Raw genomic sequence first — 18,062 nt, 5'->3', positions numbered from 1 at the left:
TTATCGGTGCATGGTGTTATAGGCGGGGCTTCTAACGGGAGGAGATGATGCTGAGGCATAGGAGGCTGTGCTGATTGCACGGATGGGCTCCAGGGATAGCGATGGGCGTATGTGGAGCAAGATATACTCGGGCTATATCCAATCGGGTATACTCAAGCTATATCCAATCAGGAAAGCAAGTATGGTTCACGACAGAACTATATAGAAATGGAACTGGAAGTTCAATCACTCTCACCTCTTCTCTCGTCGAAGTGACCTTGTATGTCTTTCATTAAAGCGGTACACACTCCGCACAGAAAACGTAAGTCCATCCTCAATCGGAATTTACATGTTCCGCCACACCACGCTCGTGGATCGCATAACTCGTTCCCAGGGCATGCCGCTTGCTAAATGGTATACAACACCATCTTCAAAACCACGGGCTATCGATGCAGTTCCACAGTACATCCACCCTACCGCCCGCTCATTCAGTAACTCCTAGGCAGGCCCAACACCTTCTCCGACATAAAGTTCAACACCATCTCCCTACTCACCGGCGCAATTCGCGGGACGAAGCATTCCCTCAACCACCTCTCTACATCATACTCGGCCGCATACCCCATCCCTCCATGCGTCAGCACCGCCCTCTCGCACGCAGTAAACGCCGCCTCAGCTGCGACGTACTTTGCGCTGTTCGCTGCGATGCCCACGGCGTCCTGCTTGATACTCGGATCGGTGGTCGACGCATCGTACAACTGTGCTGCATGGTACGTCGCCAACTTCGCGGCTTCGAGCTTCATGTACGCGTCCGCAAGCGGGTGGGCAATCCCCTGGTTCATGCCGATGGGCCGTTCAAACACCACCCTCTCCCTCGCATACTTTGCCGCGCGGTTAAGCGCTGCATAGCCCAGTCCCAGCGCCTCACCAGCTAGCAAGCACCGCTCTGCATTCATGCCATGGAGGATGATCTTGAACCCCTGACCTTCCTCGCCGATGAGGGCGGACGAGGGAACGACGTAATTGTCGAAGAAGACCTCATTCGCATCGACAGCCCGACCTCCCATCTTCCGAATCTTCCTCATACTGAGGCCTGGCGAGTTCCGGTCGAGATCAATACAAAACAGACTCAGCGCCTCGGACGGCTTCCCCACCTCCTCCCTCGCCTTCGTCCTCGCCAGCAAAATCATCTTCCTCGCTACCTGCGCACACGTAATCCATATCTTCTGCCCGGAAATCGCATACGCGCTCCCATCCTGGGTCCTCGTCGCCGTCGTACTCAGCCTCAACGTATCCAACCCCGCATTCGGTTCCGTAACCCCAAAACACGTCCTCCACGTCCCGTCGACGATGCGCGGGATCGTCTCCTCGACCTGCTCCCTGCGCCCAAACTTGGCCAGCGGCTGCGTCGCGTACACGTTTGCGTGGATGGCCTGCGCGCCCGCCATACCCGCCCCGGATTCCGCTATCGTCTGCATCATGATGGTCGCCTCGGAGATGCCGAGCCCGGACCCGCCGAGTGATTCCGGTAATGCGATCCCCAGCCAGCCGTCGGCGGCGAGGGCGGCGTGGAAGTCTGTTGGGTCGGTTTCGGTCGCGTCGTGGTGTTGCCAGTAGGACGGGGGGAACTTGGAGCACAGGGTCGCGATTGCGGAGCGGACGGTGAGTTGGGTTTCGGTGAAGTTGGTCGTGTCCATCAGGCTGTCGAAGCGGCGGGCGGGGGTGGAGGAGAAGGCGAGGGATTGCACATGGTGTGGTGGTTGGATGGGATGTTTATGGTGAACATGACGCTGGGAATGCCGCCAGAAGCGCGAGGTGAATTGGAGGCGGGCGCTGGAGAGTGGGCGCAACATTCTGCAAGGAAGGACGTTGGGGAGGTGCCATTGTGGGAGACGAGTCGCTGACGATATTTACGGTCCAGGTGAATGCGACGTTGAAAGTGTATAGCCGACCTCGGGAATAGAGGTGGTGAGGGGCTTGGCGTATGCGGGGAACGTATCGACGGTCATGCCCCTTTTTTGATTAGTCAGAAAATGGGAGTGAAGAAAGTAAAACGGTCTACTGCTAAAACGGCTGTATTCTACGTAGCTGTAGGATGTAGGTCTCTTGAAACTCATAAGTACCTCTGTCCTTTCAGATGGGAAATTCAGCATAGGATATATGCTAGGTTGAGGCGTCACTCTCATATCAGCCGGGCGTCACAGTCCAGATTGAGCTGCTGCTGTTTGGCAGTTGGATCATCGAGATATATCCGATATCATGCACTTCGTGATCCCCTACCCAATTGTGCCATACGTGCATGCAACGATTACGATGAGTATCCCAAGCCCTGTGTCCCTCCTACACTATTTCCCTTCGAACATTAACCCAGGCTTGTTACATCCACGTGTCCATCTAAAGCTCTTCTCACCTCCTCCCACTATTGAGCTCTAATAATCCCATCGCCGCCCTCCCCTTCACGACGCTACTCGTCAACTCCCCTCCCCCAGCCCTCCGCTCCTCCTTATCATCTCCGTCGTCTTCATCACCATACTCATCTTCGCGAATCCGCCTCATAGCAGGAGTCCTGTAGATCGGCCTCGTAGGCGACATGACTTGCTCTGGACTTACGCATTTCGGTAGTACGTCGTGTGTCGGCGGCGATGACGGAACATTGGCGTGGTAATCGTATATCATGCGGGAAGAGTACGCTGTAGGGAGAAGGATAGGGGCTGCGGAGAGCTTCGCGACAGGTCGTCCGGGATCGAGGTTCGCCTTTACGTGAAGGGGCGATGATGGTTTAGGCTGATTCTGCCGTGCTGGAGAGACGGTGATGCTTGGGATGCCCGGTGCTGTTACTGTTGTTGTGGGCGTGATGGTACTCGTTGATGAGACGGGACACTCCGTTTCGACCTCCACGTCCCATGTTGACAGGATTTCCTTGCTGGGTTTAGAAATTTGATTCGTCTTGACCTTGTAGGTTGCGAATCCGAGCCGTAGACGTAGTAAGTCCGCCTTAGATGGTTCCTTCGTCTCGGGTGCCGTCTCTACAACAGCCGCATCAGTAGGCTGGCTCGCACATTCCCCCCAATCCACAAGGTTGGAGAAACTCCGGTTAGTATCTGCAGTTTCCTGACTGGGCTGCTCCATAGATGGCGGTGATTCGGGCTCCGTTGTTGATCCTCGAGAATCGCGACGGTTCTGGCACTCATATCAGTGTTGTTGCCAGGACGCGCGCCACGGCAAGACACAGCGTAAATAGTAAACATACAGCCAGTTCCAAGTTTGGCGTTGTCTCTGCCAAGACGCGCACTTTGCTCGTCATCGGAAATGCTTCATTGCGAACTCCCGTGGGCATGATCGTCGTTCCCCCACACGCGACGTATCCGGTGCCCTCGACTTCGTCGATACTACGTTTCCTCCCAATCGCCTTTCCCGCGTTTCCTGATAAAGCATTCTCTTTATCCTCCAAGCCAAGCGGGGAGTACGTCTGCGCTTGCTTCAAGGGGCTTCGCGCACGTTGTTCCTCGAAGAGTCGACCATTGTTTGTTTGTTTTGATGGCGTGTTTACCGCTCGTGCTGTGACGTCTCCGAGGACGCGTCGGCCTGGCGAGGCTAGAGGTGTGTTATTCGCGGACATACTAGGTCTGCGAGGCGTTGAGGCGCTCATCACGAGTGGTTACGACTCTAATGGAGAGACACGCGTTTGAGACAAGGACGAATGGCGCTCGCGGTGGGATTGCGGATGGACGACAGGAGCAGGAAAAACGAGGGTAGGCAGAGAGATGATGGACTGACCAGGCTGCGCACTGTACGCGCCAAAAGGTCAAAATAATGTTGGGAAGATGGTGGTGTTGTTGTTTTCGTGTCTTGGTCGCGTGTGGGGTGGATGTCCAAAGTATATCTATGTTGCTGGTGCCCGTCCAGACTAGCTTCTGATTGGCCGACAATTGCAGGGTCCAAGCTATTTTAGCGTGAACCCCAAGTTTTCTGATCTCTTTTAATCTCTTCGTTAACTCTGTCCGCTGCATCCCAAATCATCGAAATGAAGACACTTCCATTCAGTTTACTATGCGCAGTAAAAGACGTTAACTGTTACGATCCAGTAGAAACCTCCCAGTACAATCAATCCTATCACTCTTTTCAGTAATTCTGCCGTCAGCTAGAGCTCAGTAAATCTTTTCAACTATGAGGTACAATATACCTGAGCAGGAAAACGATATCACCTGTGGAGTCGTTCAGTAACTCTACGGGTAGATTTCTGGCCGGAAAGCGGTGCATACGTACGACTGTGTGCACCAGGCTGCACTACATTGACGAATCTCAAGAGCACGCATGACCTCTGCATATATCATGTGTCTCTCGTGTTGCACGTTGTGAGACCGGATTGAGAGGGGCTGTGAGAGGTTGCGAAACGTCGTACTAACCTCGTCGAGGTGGTGATTCTAACGTAAATGTCGGCTGGCTTCCCATGGTCCACTTCATTTCTGTCTTACACGTCCCATCAGCGTCCGTTGCCTGCAGTATCCGAATACCATGCGGCCTTGGGATCCCATATTCGTAGTCAGACTGAAACGGCAAGCGAGTACTTTGACCCAAGCGTGTTCCAGATAGTCCGAGGGAAGGTCTTGCACGACAACAATCGGGAAGAGATGGATCTGAATGGGTCCGGCGATGAAGACAACACAGAAAAATGGGTCCGCGGAAGCTATGAGGGGGACTTGGAAGACAAAGAAAGTCAGGGGAAACGAAAACGTCAGCGCATATCCCAGGAACGGCTTGAGTGTCTGGAAAAGGCCACCCGCGTCTCCTATCCGCAAGACGTTGTCGATATCCTTATGTTACCGATTAGTGAACGGTCACTGCCCCAGAACATGAGAATTCTGATCACCCGGATTTTATGGGGTTTGAAACCATATCCGCTACCCGATGTGACGGACTACGAGTCACGATGTGAATGCCACTTCATGGTCTACTTAGATCATGTGGGAGCTCTAGAATACCAGTGTAGGAAACACTTCGGACTGGATGGGCAATGGACGCATCTCGATATTCTGTATGTCATCACTCAATTTTACGGGCCACCGTTCAAGCGGATAGCAGAAATCGATTTTCCGTGCCCATGTACTCGCGAGGATTTCCGAAGGCTGCTGATTGCGCACTTCACCCTCATGCATACCATGACCAATCTTCAAGTTTCGGAGGGTGATGATGGCCTCAAAGTTCTGCTATCGAAGCGATTTCCTCGGGCTCCGCCTTCGAATATCCGTATCAAACTGGGCAAATGGGTCCGCGCAAGAGACTTTGAAGTCGCCAATTTGCGGATTGAGTGGACCGACGATCTAGCTGAGCATTTACAGCTCGTTGATAATACCACCATCCGCATCTTTCATCATATCTCTTTCTTGTTCGGCTCAAAAGTGTGAGTTCCCTCAAGGCCACCGAAGTCGCAAGCTTGCTTACTTTCATCCGTAGAAGCCAGAATGTCTATCCAGCGGGATTGCGCCATGAAACAATGTGGACGCTGGCCTTGTTATTTCCGCGATCCGACCGGAAAACGCAAGAATGGCTAGAATATAAACGTATGGAAAATGGCGGAGTGCACCCAGACGTTAAGTTGCAATCGGTATTGTTGGATTTTGCTGCACCAAAACATCTGCAACACTATCCCTTCTGGCGCGAACGTTTGATTCTATTGAGAAAGCACATAGACCGTGCTTCACCCCATCAAAAACATTCACGAGACTTTTCAAAGACTCCCGTAACGTGGACCAATGGTTCAACTCCTGGGTTGCGGTAGTTGTCATTGGCCTAACGCTTTTCTTCGGTTTGGTGCAAAGCATCGAAGGCGCCATTCAAGTATACAAGGCGTATCATCCGGTCGATGGCAGTTAGTGTCGCGATCTGTTGCAGTCATCATTGGAATTGCAGACGTGCGAGCTTTTCAGTTAGATAAGTCATTAGCATCTGTGTATTAAGTCATTCCAATTTGCTAGTGCAACGGGGACTAGTATGTACATCTGTTTATTAGTCTGCTTGTAACCGACATTGCGCGTTAGGGCCGATATGCGATGCAAGTTCATCTAAGTTCATTCTATATAGCACATCGCTCGCTTCAAAGTAGCTAAAACCAGCAGAAGATCTTTATGTTTAGATCATACATCTACTGAGGCATAGTCGATATAGCCTCTTAGATCCACCCTACGGCTACATACCCATATTCCGTGCTCAGGGATCAATGTCAGATCTCAGCAACGTTTCCATACCATCCGTTCCTGGTGGCAATACATGAAACGGATCTCCTCTCGGGCTAAGTCTCAATATCAACTATATGACTAGTTGCAGAGAGGACAATGTATTTAAAATAGTCTTTCTCCATCTATCAGATATCTGATTCTGTACCAATACAATGTCTCTGGCTGTGCCAGGGCAACTGGGAAAAACAAAGTGCCTGAAACGCCGCCCAATGCTAGATGCAGACTTGAAGTCGGGGGTATCACAAAGCTAGAAAACATCGTCCATATTAACGTCCTTCCCACCCAGGGCAGCTGTCGCCGCCGACCGCGTGCCAGTATTCGCATCACCAGAAAGTCCCTTTGCCCGAGCCTCGATTTCATCTTCAACAAAGACACCGAACCCGCTAAAGGCATCGCAGAGTGCCCTAGAGTAGAAATCGCGCATATCGTAACCTCCAGCAGTGGCGACGGGGTCGTTCTTCGTCTGCGTGAGCCATTCAACGTCATAATCGTCTTGTACGACGTAGAACTGCGGTTCGATAGCCCAACCATCGAAGGGATCCAGTGGCTTTTCCGGTGCCGGAGGGACGTATTTCTTCAGGCCGTGGAAGTTAAATCCTTTTTCTACTTCACCGTCCTGGGGGTTCGCTCTCGAATCAGGTGTATTTGCTGCGGAGGTGGCTACAGCCTTTCGCTGACTGGCCCCCTTCTTTAGGACTACCTGCGCCTTTTCTGAAGGAAGGGAAGGATCAGGCTGGTATGGACGCGCGGTGATATTGCGCTCCGCCTTCTGTGCTTCCTCGTATAGCCGCAGTCGTTTCTCTGTCGCCTCGACATCGATCTTGAGAATCAGGTTCCATGTTATCTCTTCAACGGTCTCCAGGTAGTCGTTGTAATCCCGCAGTGTCTCGAAGTCCGCCTCCGTCTTGTTGAGTCTAAACGCCACACAGTCAGGATTTGTTCGTTGCGTAAAAGCTGACATGAACTTACACTCTGGCTACTCGGCGTCTGATATCCACCTCCCTCTCCACTTTGAGATCCTCAAACGTCTGCGTCCTGAACTTCGCCTTCCGTAACGTCCTCTTGCACCCAGCAATCGGGCATGGAGCCGGCCCATGCGAAAAGATTCTGTCCACACAGGACTCGCACATCTTGTGATAGCACTCGGGGTTCACTAGAAAGCGCATATTGGGGTTCAGGTAACGCGACGATTTGCAGACGGGGCAGATGGCTGAGGAAGGGTCAGCGTGCCGCTTGGAGGGACTTGCTTGCTGCAAGGAAAGACTGTGCAGAGATTTAGATAAAGGTGACGCACCCTCATCTTTCGCGGCGCCGCCGCCAGGCACACGGGAAGCGGCCTTCGACATGTCGGCGACGCAGCACAGGTAGTGTTGGAGCGAAGTTGTGGTGGAGGCTTGAGTTTATGAACACAGGCTGTGATGACTAATGCGCGGTGGTTGGGCTTGCAGCGAACAATAGATTCGCCACATCGACGAAAAACTGCTATTATATGTTGTTTGAAGAGTAGAGGAAGCAAACTTGCAGCAGCTGGGTACATACAATCTGTATGAGTGACGGTAAGGGATTGTTCATTCTGGATACAGTTTAGCCTTTTGCCAAGATTCTACGACGCCTCGCGGGCACCGACCTGGCCCCCAACCAAATCTTTTCCTCGCGCTTCTCCTCAACCGTCACCCACCACGATTCGAGCCAAGATGGACGCACCACAGGAGAACGCCATGGCAAATATTGAGCGCCGCCGGATGCAGCTTGAAGAAAATGTCTCCAAGCTCCGCAACGCTCTGAAGCATTGGCGGACGTGGGAGTTTGAATATGAAATGCTGAAAGAAGAGATTCAAGCCGCTGATAACCCCTCTCCTGACAAGATGGTCGAGATTGGCCGCAGTTTGAGCGCCAGCCTTCTTGACGAGAAGGAGATCCTGCAGCTCGTTGGGAAAGACCAGACGAAACGCACTGCTAACCAAGTCATTGACATGATGTCAAGGCGAGTTGACTATGTCCAGCAGAACATAACCACGGTCGCGAAGCAACTCGATGCAGCGGAGAAACGGCTTGCCGGCACGTCGGTACTACTAGAGCCCGATCTGGAGAACGAAGAAGGCTTACCGTTAATGGACATTCAGGAAGAGCTTGACGAAGAGGGAAACGTTATATCGAGCTCGGTATTACAGCCAGGAAAATCCGCTCCTGAAATCGTGGACGCGTTGCGAAAGGCTGGTATACAGAAGCTTGGAAAACAGGGTGCCGCCGAATCCGAAGAGAAGAAGGACCCTCCCTCATCGAACCAGAAAGACAATGTGTTGACGAAGGAGGAAGACACAAAGCATCTCCAAACATCAGACAATGCTCCAATAAAGTCCGAATCCACCGCTGGGCAGCCTGCACCTGCCAAAAAGTCCGTGTCCTTCTCTGAAGATACGAAGCCCGAAGCAGTACCGGAAGGGCAATCAGCTCTCGAAAGGACTGGCTATAACGATGAGTTGGCGGATTACAATTTCACGAAAGGCACAAGAGTCATCGAGGTCGACGAAGATGACAATGAAATAGCATCTTATCCCATCATCCCACAGGGCGAGAGTCCAGAAGATGCGGAGTTGCGGAGACAAATGCTCCAGTACGGGCTTTCAGAAGTCGGGCGAGTAGTGGCCGAGATTGACCTTGACGGCCCCGATGAAGGTTACTCTGACGAGATGGAAGATTATGACTCTGACGAAGACGAGAGTGAGCTGGAAGATGAATATGGGCGAAGCCTAAAACGAGAGATTACGGACGAATACCGGGCTAAAATGCTCGAACTCGAAAGGAAGCTCAATGCCCGGATGTTGGAAAATGTTGGACCTCGCCCAGACACTCATCCTTTGGCAGAGTTCTCCGATGATGTTCGCACTGTGAAGATAAGGAATGACGCAGAGTTTGACGAGTCTATGTCGAAGGAGAATACTTCAGAGGCTGCCTCTCAGAAGAAAGGAGTTCGGTTCGCTGATCACGTGGATATTGCGCCTGTGTCTCCACCAGGCAAGGATCAGATCGACAATCCCGAACCAGGTCGGCCGGCAGCCCCTACAATTTCCGATACTATTGTGGAGAGGACTGGCCCAGCAGCGGAGCAGCCAAGTGCTGGGTCACCCAAACCAGCAAAGGTATCCCGGTTCAGGAGCGCGCGTGCAGCAACCACCCAGTCTAGCATGAAGATGCTGCCCACTCCATCAGTACCGGAGCCGTTACCTGTCCCTCAGGGTCCAAAAGGGCAAACACTTGCCAGTACCATCGTAGAGCATGATCATCAAGCCTCCGAACCCCATGTTCCGGATGAGTTCGACCCTGTCGTAGTGAACCGTGAGATACAAATACAGTACCACAAGATGCGGAACAGGATGATCCAACAACAAGGCGGTTTCAAGCCTACACAGGAGGAGGAGGACTATCCCCTTATCGAAGAGCAGGACGGGAAAACGAAGAAGGTGAGCCGGTTCAGAGCGGCGCGGCTCAAAGCGGACGGTTTGTAAAATATATGATGCTGGTCTCCTTTGAATCTCTTGTTCTACTTCTTCAGTTGTCTCAGTTTTCACCGTCATCTACTTATCGGTGCAGCGACGTGTAGTGGTCATTCATCGGAACATCTTATGCCCGTGGGAGATACTTAACCATGTATCTACGCTCACATTTTATATGTTCCCAGATGGAAGTCTAGCTGGGTTCTCTGACGTTGCAAGCTTGGCAACTTCATGCTTGTTACGATTTTAAAAACCCTGCACATTCCACTGTTTCGTTCTAGTATCCTCCGGACTTCGCCATCAACAATCTGTTGTGAGCAGTCTCAGGCACGCAGTAGTTCGATAACTTCTGATAACCTGTCGCAGACTCTGGCATCGTGTATAAGATAATATGTAGATATTAAACTTCTGCGCTTTTCGACATACACATGCAATAGTGGACCTCATCACAACCCCGCTTATCTGATCTATGAAATCATAGCGTCGCGAAATCATTCTTCCGCCCGAGGGAACCCCGCCAAGTGCCCTTCAACTTATGGGTACAACTTTATCACAGTCCGCGTTCTCACCAACCCTGGGATAAATACGCCCTTCTGAACGTCTGCTTTAACTTTCGCCCGATCCGCACATATTCCCATATGCCCGGCAGGCTTCAGAAATGGCAGAAGCAGAGAAGGAGGAGAAGCCGAAGGCAAAACCCTGGCTCACGCGCTTAAGGCTTGCACTCGGTCCTTATACTGTCCACTTCAAGAACCCGGGGTACATTAAAGAGGAGACTCTGCGTATGCTTATGTTTGATGTGTGCAAGAAAATCCTGGAAGAGACGCGCAGGAACTTTGAGCTTCGGTATGTAGCGGGTATGTTGCATGACTCTGCTAAGCAATTGACAATTCTCCTAGTGAAGAACTTGGCCTCTCCCACGAGTTTTGGGACGATCTGTCGCAAGTACTGAAAGCCGCTATACCGTCCCTCGAACGTCGTTGTTTTGCGGCCCCCGACCCAGCTACACCGGAATATGAGGGGCTATGCGGACCGCTCATCGCCTCCTGTTCGACAAGTCTGTTGAAGGATCTGGAAAGGTTGAATCAGCTTGTGGCGATTGCTCGCAATGTGTTGACTTGTGGAGAGAAGGCGCAGAACCTGGCAGCGGCGCGACTATTCGACAAGGACATCTTCGCCTTGATCAACGTCTGTGTACGAGTGACAGCCAGAGGATACGATGGAGAAGCAGGCACGCAGGAGGAGGGGAAATGGCAGGATGTTATCAATGCTTGTGAGGCATTCTCTGTGCATACCTTACCGGTATATACTGACATCCGATGTGCAGACAAAAAGCTTCTCATCACCTGCCTCCAGTTCCTGAACAACTTGGTGTCGCGGAACGAGCAAAGGAAGCTCATGCTATGGATCGAGCTCTTCGACAGTCACTTAGACAACGACCTCCCAAATTTCGCGGATATGAAATACAAAATGGTCGAAGACACACAGGCGGACACAGACTCGGCACCCAAAGTCGAGGTTCCGCCGCCTGCGCGCAAGACCCCATACGGACCTGATGCTTTCAAGATTCCTCAACAACCGGCTTCGTCTCCGTTCCTTCTCTACATAGGCGAGATTGGACATGAAGTCAAAAAGTCGCTCGCCCAGCAAGGCGAAAAGACGGGTGCAACGGAGATTGCGGCTGAATGCAGAAGACGGTGGCTAACCATGCCAGAAGAGGAGAAGAACGTGAGTATTCACTCGAAGAGCATCCGCAATCCCGGCTAACATGTGTAGAAATGGAATATGCTGTATGCGGACGTCGTTGCCAGATATCGTGACGAGATCACCCAGTCCAGCGTGTACAAGAAGGTCTCAGATCGACAGACTACGGGTTCAGAAAGTGATCGGAGGAGCGAGGATCGCAGCCAAGCTCTCGCGGACGACCTAAGCCAGCTTCAGCACGAAGTCGATCAGGCTCCAGGTGCGCCATCTTCCGAGGCTTCCCGACAAGACCCGCCGGCCACTGGCGGGGAGCAAGGGAAGCAGCCACCACGGCCTATACAGACTGATAGCACATGGGATTCGGGTGCCTGGCGACGGTCTCCGGCAGGTGAGAGCGATTTCCGCGTGACCTACCCGCCATCATTTGGAGCCGAGATCCTTCGGAGTGGGAAGGAAGACCTGTTGAAGCGTCTCGAACCCGATTCGGATCGTCCTGGAGGTCCGCTAACATCTGACGTAGCCTCCCCGAGCTCCCCTCCCCCCGAGGAGGATGACAATGATGATGACTATGATGACATCCCTGGTGATGAGAGCCGCGGCTTGCTCACCGACGTACCTTTGATTCTTGGTCCTACCGAGATCGAAGTGCTGCCGATGATCATCATGGGAGGCATTGTCGAGCCTGCGGAAGGGCAGCCAGGATGGCACCCTGATCCAGTGGTGATGAGTAGCATCAGAAGCATGCATGGGGTGCGGTGCCATCTCCTGCTTGCGCAGGATAATGGTCGTAACCTTTTGCGAGAGCTTCTCATCTTTGTCGCTGCCTGGGACCTGCGGGAGGATGAACTGTACTTCAAATTCATGGTCAAGATTATGGAAGCAATACTTGCCAACCAGCTACTGCCCTTCGCCTATCATGCTTTCAGGGAATCTGAGTAAGTCTCTTGAAATCTTGCAAAGTCTTTACTGATGGATGTAGTAGGTCCAAAGATATCATTTCCCCCGCACAAGCCGTCATCATGAAACTACTCACCATCATCTTCAAACAGCGTCAAGCGCAGGCTACCTCAACGGGGCAGCCAGGCAGCCCACCACAAGTGAATCAGGGCGATGCACACATGGTCAACTTCCTCCTGACCGAGTTTCGAAGACATATTATCCCACAGACGTGCGCCCTCATTTTCCTGCAAGGGCAGATAAGAGCTGGTCACGCACAGCCTGAGGATTTCCCGTTGAACCTCTGGGATATGGAGCGCATGTATGAAGGCGTGTACCAGTATCTCGAATTCTTTGCCATCCTAACAGAGCACTCGGTCTGGAAAAAGATGCTGAGCGATTGGGAGATATCGACTGAGCTTGTCACGCTTCTGAAAGAACTTGATGCCGCCATCCCCAAGGGCCAACTGTCTGTTCCTCCCCTTACTGCAGCTGCTCGAGCTCCTGCACCGCCATCGCAGCATCCAAACCCACCACAACCCCAGCAGCAACAGCAGCCGGCTGATACTGAGCCCTCTCAGCCCGTTATCGTGGAGCGGCCGTATGATGTTGCTCCTGGCGGCACAACCCAAGAAGGATACATACCTTCACCTCGACTCTACATTGACGAGGCGCCAGATGAGCCTTCCGACTTCGAATGGCGGAATCTCAAGAAGCTCGCGGTCCTTGTCCTATCGTCGCTTGTGTGGAAGAATCGCCAAGTGCAAGATCAGGTCAGACCCCTTGGCGGTATCGAAGCCGTCCTCAACTGCTGCAGCTACGACGAGCACAACCCATACATAAGGGAACACGCTATCATGTGTTTGCGCTTTCTCATGGAAGGTAACAAGGAGAATCAGGACAGGATTAGAGCACTAGAGAGATATGTGGAGGAAAATAAGGCCGCCTCTGCATCTAATTCTGCACAGCCGCCTGCGCCGCGAGTACAAGTGCCTAACGAAGTGCTAGACCAGCAGGGGTATGAAACCTACATGGACAGCAAAGGTCAAGTCATGCTGAGGAAGAGGGAGGTCAAGCCCCCTATTGCACCAGCGCCTGCAAAGGGAAAAGCAAAGCTGGACTCACGAGATCCGAAAGATCTCGAACGCCTCGTGCAGCAGGTAATGAGTGAGTTACCAAAGGTGCAGGGTGTGAGGCATGATGCTGAGCAGGCGGCGGCATTGGCGAAGCTGGACAAACGATTTGGTGTCGATTGATTGAAAGGGTTCAGGAGAGATCCGGTCATGTAAAATCAACGACTCATGAATATAAAACTCAAGAAGTGCATAACTACCCTCAATTGGCCATGATTCTAGCGCTGGTGACAGATTGTCGAGTACGTTGACTACGTTGAACTATGTTGACGGAAGACGCATAATCTCCGTTACGAGTTACAAACATTGTTGGATCTTCTTAGTGTACTAGGGACAACTATAAATGTGTTTCCTATTTGTAAAGTTGGTCAAGTTAGCAAGCTAAACCTACGGAGCCAGTTTACAGCACCTCGTCCAATCTCAGCTAACATTTGGAAAAGGATTTTGAAGGTTTGGACTGCCGCTTCTTCTGTCACATAGACGATATGCTCTGAAGCACCTTACACGAGAGTAAGAAAGCTCCGTGGGAGGTAAGAGTGGTAAGAGTGGTAAAATGCAACTAAAAAGCAAAAAGAAGGAAAACAATAGCTGAAACTGGTTTCGATCCAGTGTCCTCCGGGTTATGAGCCCGGCGCGCTTCCGCTGCGCCATTCAGCTTTGGATATGTTTCCATGGGGAATTTCTTATTTCAAAGTGATTATATACCCACTCAAAATTTCACATCAATGGCTAGAAAAGACATTGAAAATGCTTGCACTGCGACGAGGTAACGTAGACTCGCGATGGGGTTGAGCTCTTGCCCGATGACTCATAACGTCGTTTTCGTGGAGTGGAGCCATAGCGCCTTCTCGTGGACCTTGCATCGGACAACCCGAACGCCAAACGCCACGCAACCAGAATGCATGCAGCAACTCGACTGATTTCTTAAAAACCTCCGTAACTCATACCATCTACATTAAACCGTTGTCATCCTCACCCGCTCAAATGGCCAGCCGCACCCCGGTACTGCGTATCGTCATACGGCATATCGGCATCCAAGGCAGTATATCCTGCCCCACCCGTCTGCTGACGTCTGGCCATCGGATTCGGGTTTGCTTCTTCAGCTTCTTGGGGCAAATGCTGTGAGGGCGCGTGTTTATTATCAACGGGTTGGAGAGCGGTGAATTTGCCTCGCTGAGTAGTTTTACGCTGGACGTGGATGTCGAGGAGGAGAGCGAGGAGGCTGGAGATGCTGTGGGATGATAAGTACGCCGTACCAAGCCACTTGAGTGCCCAGAGGGGAGGAATATGGGAGACGTACACGCCGAAGAGGGAAAAGGAGAAGAGCGCTTTGTATATGCGACAGATCATAATGCCGGTATTGTCGTCCCAGGTTTTGACATTGCAGACATGAGCGAGTGTGCCGGAGGTCCACCTGGTTAGGAGGGAAAAGCCGAGGGCCCATAGTACGAACAGGATGCTGTTGAGGGCGATGTTGAAGAGAGGATTTAGACCGTGAAAGCAGTGGAGGAAGGTCGTTGCCGAGAGGAACAGGAGTGTCAACAAGGCGACTGTGAGAAGCTTGATGATGTTAGTCAAGTTCTTGACGACCACATAAAGGAGGCATGCAGCGTGGAGATGCGCACCAAGATGAACGTCCAAGGAAGCCGGTAGTTGTCGTGATGTAGCTGCCACAAGAAGTAGGACAGTATGCTCGCCACTACTACCGCCGAGATGAGCTGTGCGCTGCGGACGATGTGGAATATAAGCACAGGATAGCTTGTTGGTTTTACGCGGTCTTTGCGTGGTATCATGGTGGGCGAGGTTGGGGTGTGAAGCTGTTCGGGGATCGTGAGTTAGGAGACGATATGACGGCAACGATACAAGCTCAAATCTCGGGAACGGACGTGTGTGAGAAGAGCAAGTTAGCCAGTGAAAAGGAGAAGTGCATTTGGATCAAGAAACGCGGTTTTGGGGAGAGATAGGGTCGCTTCTGCTGTTCAGCTGGATGCTTCAGCTCCTCGCTAGGCGTCGCGACTAGTAGGCACGTGGCGGCTACATCTCTCCTGAACATATCGTCCAAAGCATGTATCTTGATACTTGCTGAAGTATAGAAAGTAGTTTCAATGGTTTCTCTAACCCTTCTATATGTGAGCTGATGTTGGAGCTTCCCCGCAAGCGTTGATCCGCAAACCCTGACCCGCGAGACTGGTTCACACCTGATGAAAGGATTATCTAGCCGAAAATGGCTAGCGGTCTTATATCTATTAGATGCAAAAATGCTGCGAGTTCTTGGCGCATCTCTCTCCGCATTTTCTCCACCTTCCTAGAAGTAACTTTATTATAACAGAAGGAAAACGTCTATAACTTATAAGATAGTAATTTTTATAACGTACCTCACGGGCGAGCTGATCACACGGGCGAGCTGATCACATGGGCGAGCTGATCACTATGCCAAGACCCTACCAAAATGTACCATCAACACAATATAATCACGATGTCTCAACCACCTAACAAGCTACCAGAATCTAAAGAAGCTCGACTATAGCTTGCACTTTGCGCTATCAAACAAGACACGATACTATCCCAACGACATGCTGCAGCTATCTACAACATCCCTCAAAGTACACTAAGCACCCGATACACTGGAATCAGTTTTCGATGCGACTGTACGCTCAACTCAATGAAGCTCCTTCCGACAGAGGAGCAGGTGATTGTTCAGTATATACTGGACCTAGATGCATGAGGATTTCCACCCCGGCTTGCTGCTGTTAAAGATATGGCTGATTCCTTGCTGGCTGAGCGCCACCAAGATCCAGTCAGCCAGAACTGGGCTGCAACCTTTGTCAAGCACCAGCCAGAGCTTAAAATTAAGTTCAATCGAAAGTACCACTATAAAAGAGCTCTCTGTGAGGATCCCAAGGTTATACAAGGCTGGTTCCAGCTTGTAGAGAATACCAAAGTGAAGTACGGTATCCTAGATGATGATACCTATAACTTTGATGAGTCTGGCTTTATGATAGACATGATATCAACTGGAGCAGTTGTTACAGGCTCTGGATATCGAGGCAGGCCAAAGAGCATACAGCAGGGCAACTAGGAGTGGACGACAGTCATTCAGGGTATCAACGCAATGGGTTGGGCGATCCCACCCTTTATCATCTTCCAGGGCAAGCACCACCTCTCTGCCTGGTATATGGAGGAGGATCTACCTCAAGATTGGGTTATCGGAGTCTCTGAGAATGGCTGGACAACAAATGAGCTTGGTCTGCAGTGGCTAAAGCACTTTGATGAGCATACAAAGTAGCGTACTATTAGTGCAACATGTCTACTTATTCTTGATGGCTATGAGAGCCACGACTCGCTCGAATTCCAGCAGTACTGCAAAGATAACAAGATTATCACTCTCTGTATGCCTCCACACTCATCATACCTCCTACAGCCACTTGATGTCAGGTGTTTCTCGCCCTTGAAGAAAGCATATGGACACCAAGCCGAGGATCTGATGCGTAATCGGATCACCCATATCACTAAGATTGAGTTCCTACCTTGCTTTATTGCTGCTTTTAAGGCTGCAATCACTAAAAGCAATATCCAAGGAGGCTTTAGAGGTGCTGGCTTGGTTCCTTTTAATCTAGAAGTGGTAATATCAAAGCTTGATGTCAAGTTGTGTACACCTTCACCCTCTATCATCAACGAGGACTCCTGGCAGTCATAAACACCAAGCAATCTCCTAGAATTTGGGTCCCAATCGACGCTGATGAAGGAGAGAATTCAGAGACACCTAGATAGCTCACCAACTAGCATGGTTAAGGCCTTTGAGAAGATGGTGAAGGGTGCAGCATTGGTAGCGCACAAGCTGGTATTGGCACAAAAAGAGATTGCTGAGCTTCAAGCAGCAAATGAAGCTGCTACATGATATAAATTATATAAAAGAAAGTGTGTACAGTGTAAAGGAGTACTAACAGCTGAAGAGGGCCTATGGCTAGCTACGCTTAAGGAGTTTGCAGCGTGTGGTGATAGGAAGAAGGTGAAGAAGAGGGTGCATGCTGATGAGGGTGAGCCTACCCAACGACGCTATAGATGTTGCAGCAAGACTGGGCATAACTCGTGAACATGTCAGAAGGAAGCAGAAGTAGGATCTAAATAGATCAGCCTACTATAATTTTTCAAAACTGTTTATCATTGTTTGATATCCTCATGTGTAGTATACATTTTAGTGGGATCTTGGCAGTGATCAGCTCGCCCATGTGATCAGATCGCCCGTGAGGTACGTTACTTATTTATTCTACTATATAAGTCTTAGCTTATTAAATATAATATTAGAGGTGCTAGAGGGGGTAGAGAATATAGGAAGAATTCTGCCAAGCCTCTACGCGATGCGCTCTCGAGCTCGAGCTTAAGCTTGCAGGGCAGCTGCCCTAGAGTCTACTTAAGCTTCTACCTACCTCCTGCGCAATAACTACTATTAAAATTAAGATAAACTACCTCTTATTTATATAAGAAATACTACTAACGTACCTCACGGGCGAGTCGGTCACACAGGCGAGTCGGTCACTATGCCAAGACCCCACCAGAATGTACTCTCACCTCTACTATAATCA

The 18,062-nt window shown here is 51.0% G+C and overlaps 7 protein-coding genes and 1 non-coding gene across 8 annotated transcripts; 3 read left to right on the top strand and 5 right to left on the bottom strand.

Annotated features, from left to right (window-relative positions):
- Positions 1 to 235: 235 nt before the first annotated feature.
- Positions 236 to 1,900, bottom strand: EI97DRAFT_435797 (acyl-CoA dehydrogenase NM domain-like protein). The gene has a single exon (XM_033798951.1). It carries the CDS (start codon positions 1,827 to 1,829, stop codon positions 468 to 470), a length of 1,362 nt encoding a protein of 453 aa, XP_033651159.1. The 5' UTR covers positions 1,830 to 1,900; the 3' UTR covers positions 236 to 467.
- A 216-nt stretch (positions 1,901 to 2,116) lies between these two features.
- On the bottom strand, positions 2,117 to 3,822 carry EI97DRAFT_469360 (uncharacterized protein). The gene is made up of 2 exons (XM_033801710.1): positions 3,227 to 3,822; positions 2,117 to 3,156 (listed from the first exon to the last, which is right to left on the bottom strand). The coding sequence occupies exons 1-2, from the start codon at positions 3,623 to 3,625 to the stop codon at positions 2,383 to 2,385; spliced, it is 1,173 nt and encodes a 390-aa protein (XP_033651158.1). The 5' UTR covers positions 3,626 to 3,822; the 3' UTR covers positions 2,117 to 2,382.
- A 540-nt stretch (positions 3,823 to 4,362) lies between these two features.
- EI97DRAFT_147355 (uncharacterized protein) lies at positions 4,363 to 5,991 on the top strand. The gene is made up of 3 exons (XM_033793244.1): positions 4,363 to 4,411; positions 4,464 to 5,377; positions 5,431 to 5,991. Exons 2-3 carry the CDS (start codon positions 4,608 to 4,610, stop codon positions 5,753 to 5,755), a joined length of 1,095 nt encoding a protein of 364 aa, XP_033651157.1. The 5' UTR covers positions 4,363 to 4,411; positions 4,464 to 4,607; the 3' UTR covers positions 5,756 to 5,991.
- A 164-nt stretch (positions 5,992 to 6,155) lies between these two features.
- EI97DRAFT_423749 (CDK-activating kinase assembly factor) lies at positions 6,156 to 7,754 on the bottom strand. Its single transcript, XM_033797121.1, has 3 exons — positions 7,507 to 7,754; positions 7,182 to 7,422; positions 6,156 to 7,126 (listed from the first exon to the last, which is right to left on the bottom strand). Exons 1-3 carry the CDS (start codon positions 7,556 to 7,558, stop codon positions 6,460 to 6,462), a joined length of 960 nt encoding a protein of 319 aa, XP_033651156.1. The 5' UTR covers positions 7,559 to 7,754; the 3' UTR covers positions 6,156 to 6,459.
- On the top strand, positions 7,733 to 9,862 carry EI97DRAFT_147375 (uncharacterized protein). The gene has a single exon (XM_033793245.1). It carries the CDS (start codon positions 7,907 to 7,909, stop codon positions 9,716 to 9,718), a length of 1,812 nt encoding a protein of 603 aa, XP_033651155.1. The 5' UTR covers positions 7,733 to 7,906; the 3' UTR covers positions 9,719 to 9,862.
- A 502-nt stretch (positions 9,863 to 10,364) lies between these two features.
- Positions 10,365 to 13,602, top strand: EI97DRAFT_383037 (uncharacterized protein; the record flags this gene model as incomplete). The annotated part of the gene is made up of 5 exons (XM_033795886.1): positions 10,365 to 10,552; positions 10,606 to 10,979; positions 11,034 to 11,434; positions 11,483 to 12,345; positions 12,393 to 13,602. The coding sequence occupies 5 exons, from the start codon at positions 10,365 to 10,367 to the stop codon at positions 13,600 to 13,602; spliced, it is 3,036 nt and encodes a 1,011-aa protein (XP_033651154.1).
- A 462-nt stretch (positions 13,603 to 14,064) lies between these two features.
- EI97DRAFT_t78 lies at positions 14,065 to 14,136 on the bottom strand. The gene has a single exon. It is a non-coding gene; the product is annotated as a tRNA-Met (tRNA).
- Positions 14,137 to 14,290: 154 nt separating this feature from the next.
- EI97DRAFT_147251 (uncharacterized protein) lies at positions 14,291 to 15,392 on the bottom strand. Its single transcript, XM_033793243.1, has 3 exons — positions 15,105 to 15,392; positions 14,780 to 15,039; positions 14,291 to 14,710 (listed from the first exon to the last, which is right to left on the bottom strand). The coding sequence occupies exons 1-3, from the start codon at positions 15,270 to 15,272 to the stop codon at positions 14,452 to 14,454; spliced, it is 687 nt and encodes a 228-aa protein (XP_033651153.1). The 5' UTR covers positions 15,273 to 15,392; the 3' UTR covers positions 14,291 to 14,451.
- Positions 15,393 to 18,062: the final 2,670 nt, after the last annotated feature.

This window comes from Westerdykella ornata (genome assembly GCF_010094085.1).
Source record: "Westerdykella ornata strain CBS 379.55 unplaced genomic scaffold EI97scaffold_25, whole genome shotgun sequence".
NCBI lineage: Eukaryota > Fungi > Ascomycota > Dothideomycetes > Pleosporales > Sporormiaceae > Westerdykella > Westerdykella ornata.
This window is presented reverse-complemented; position numbering and strand designations above follow the sequence as displayed.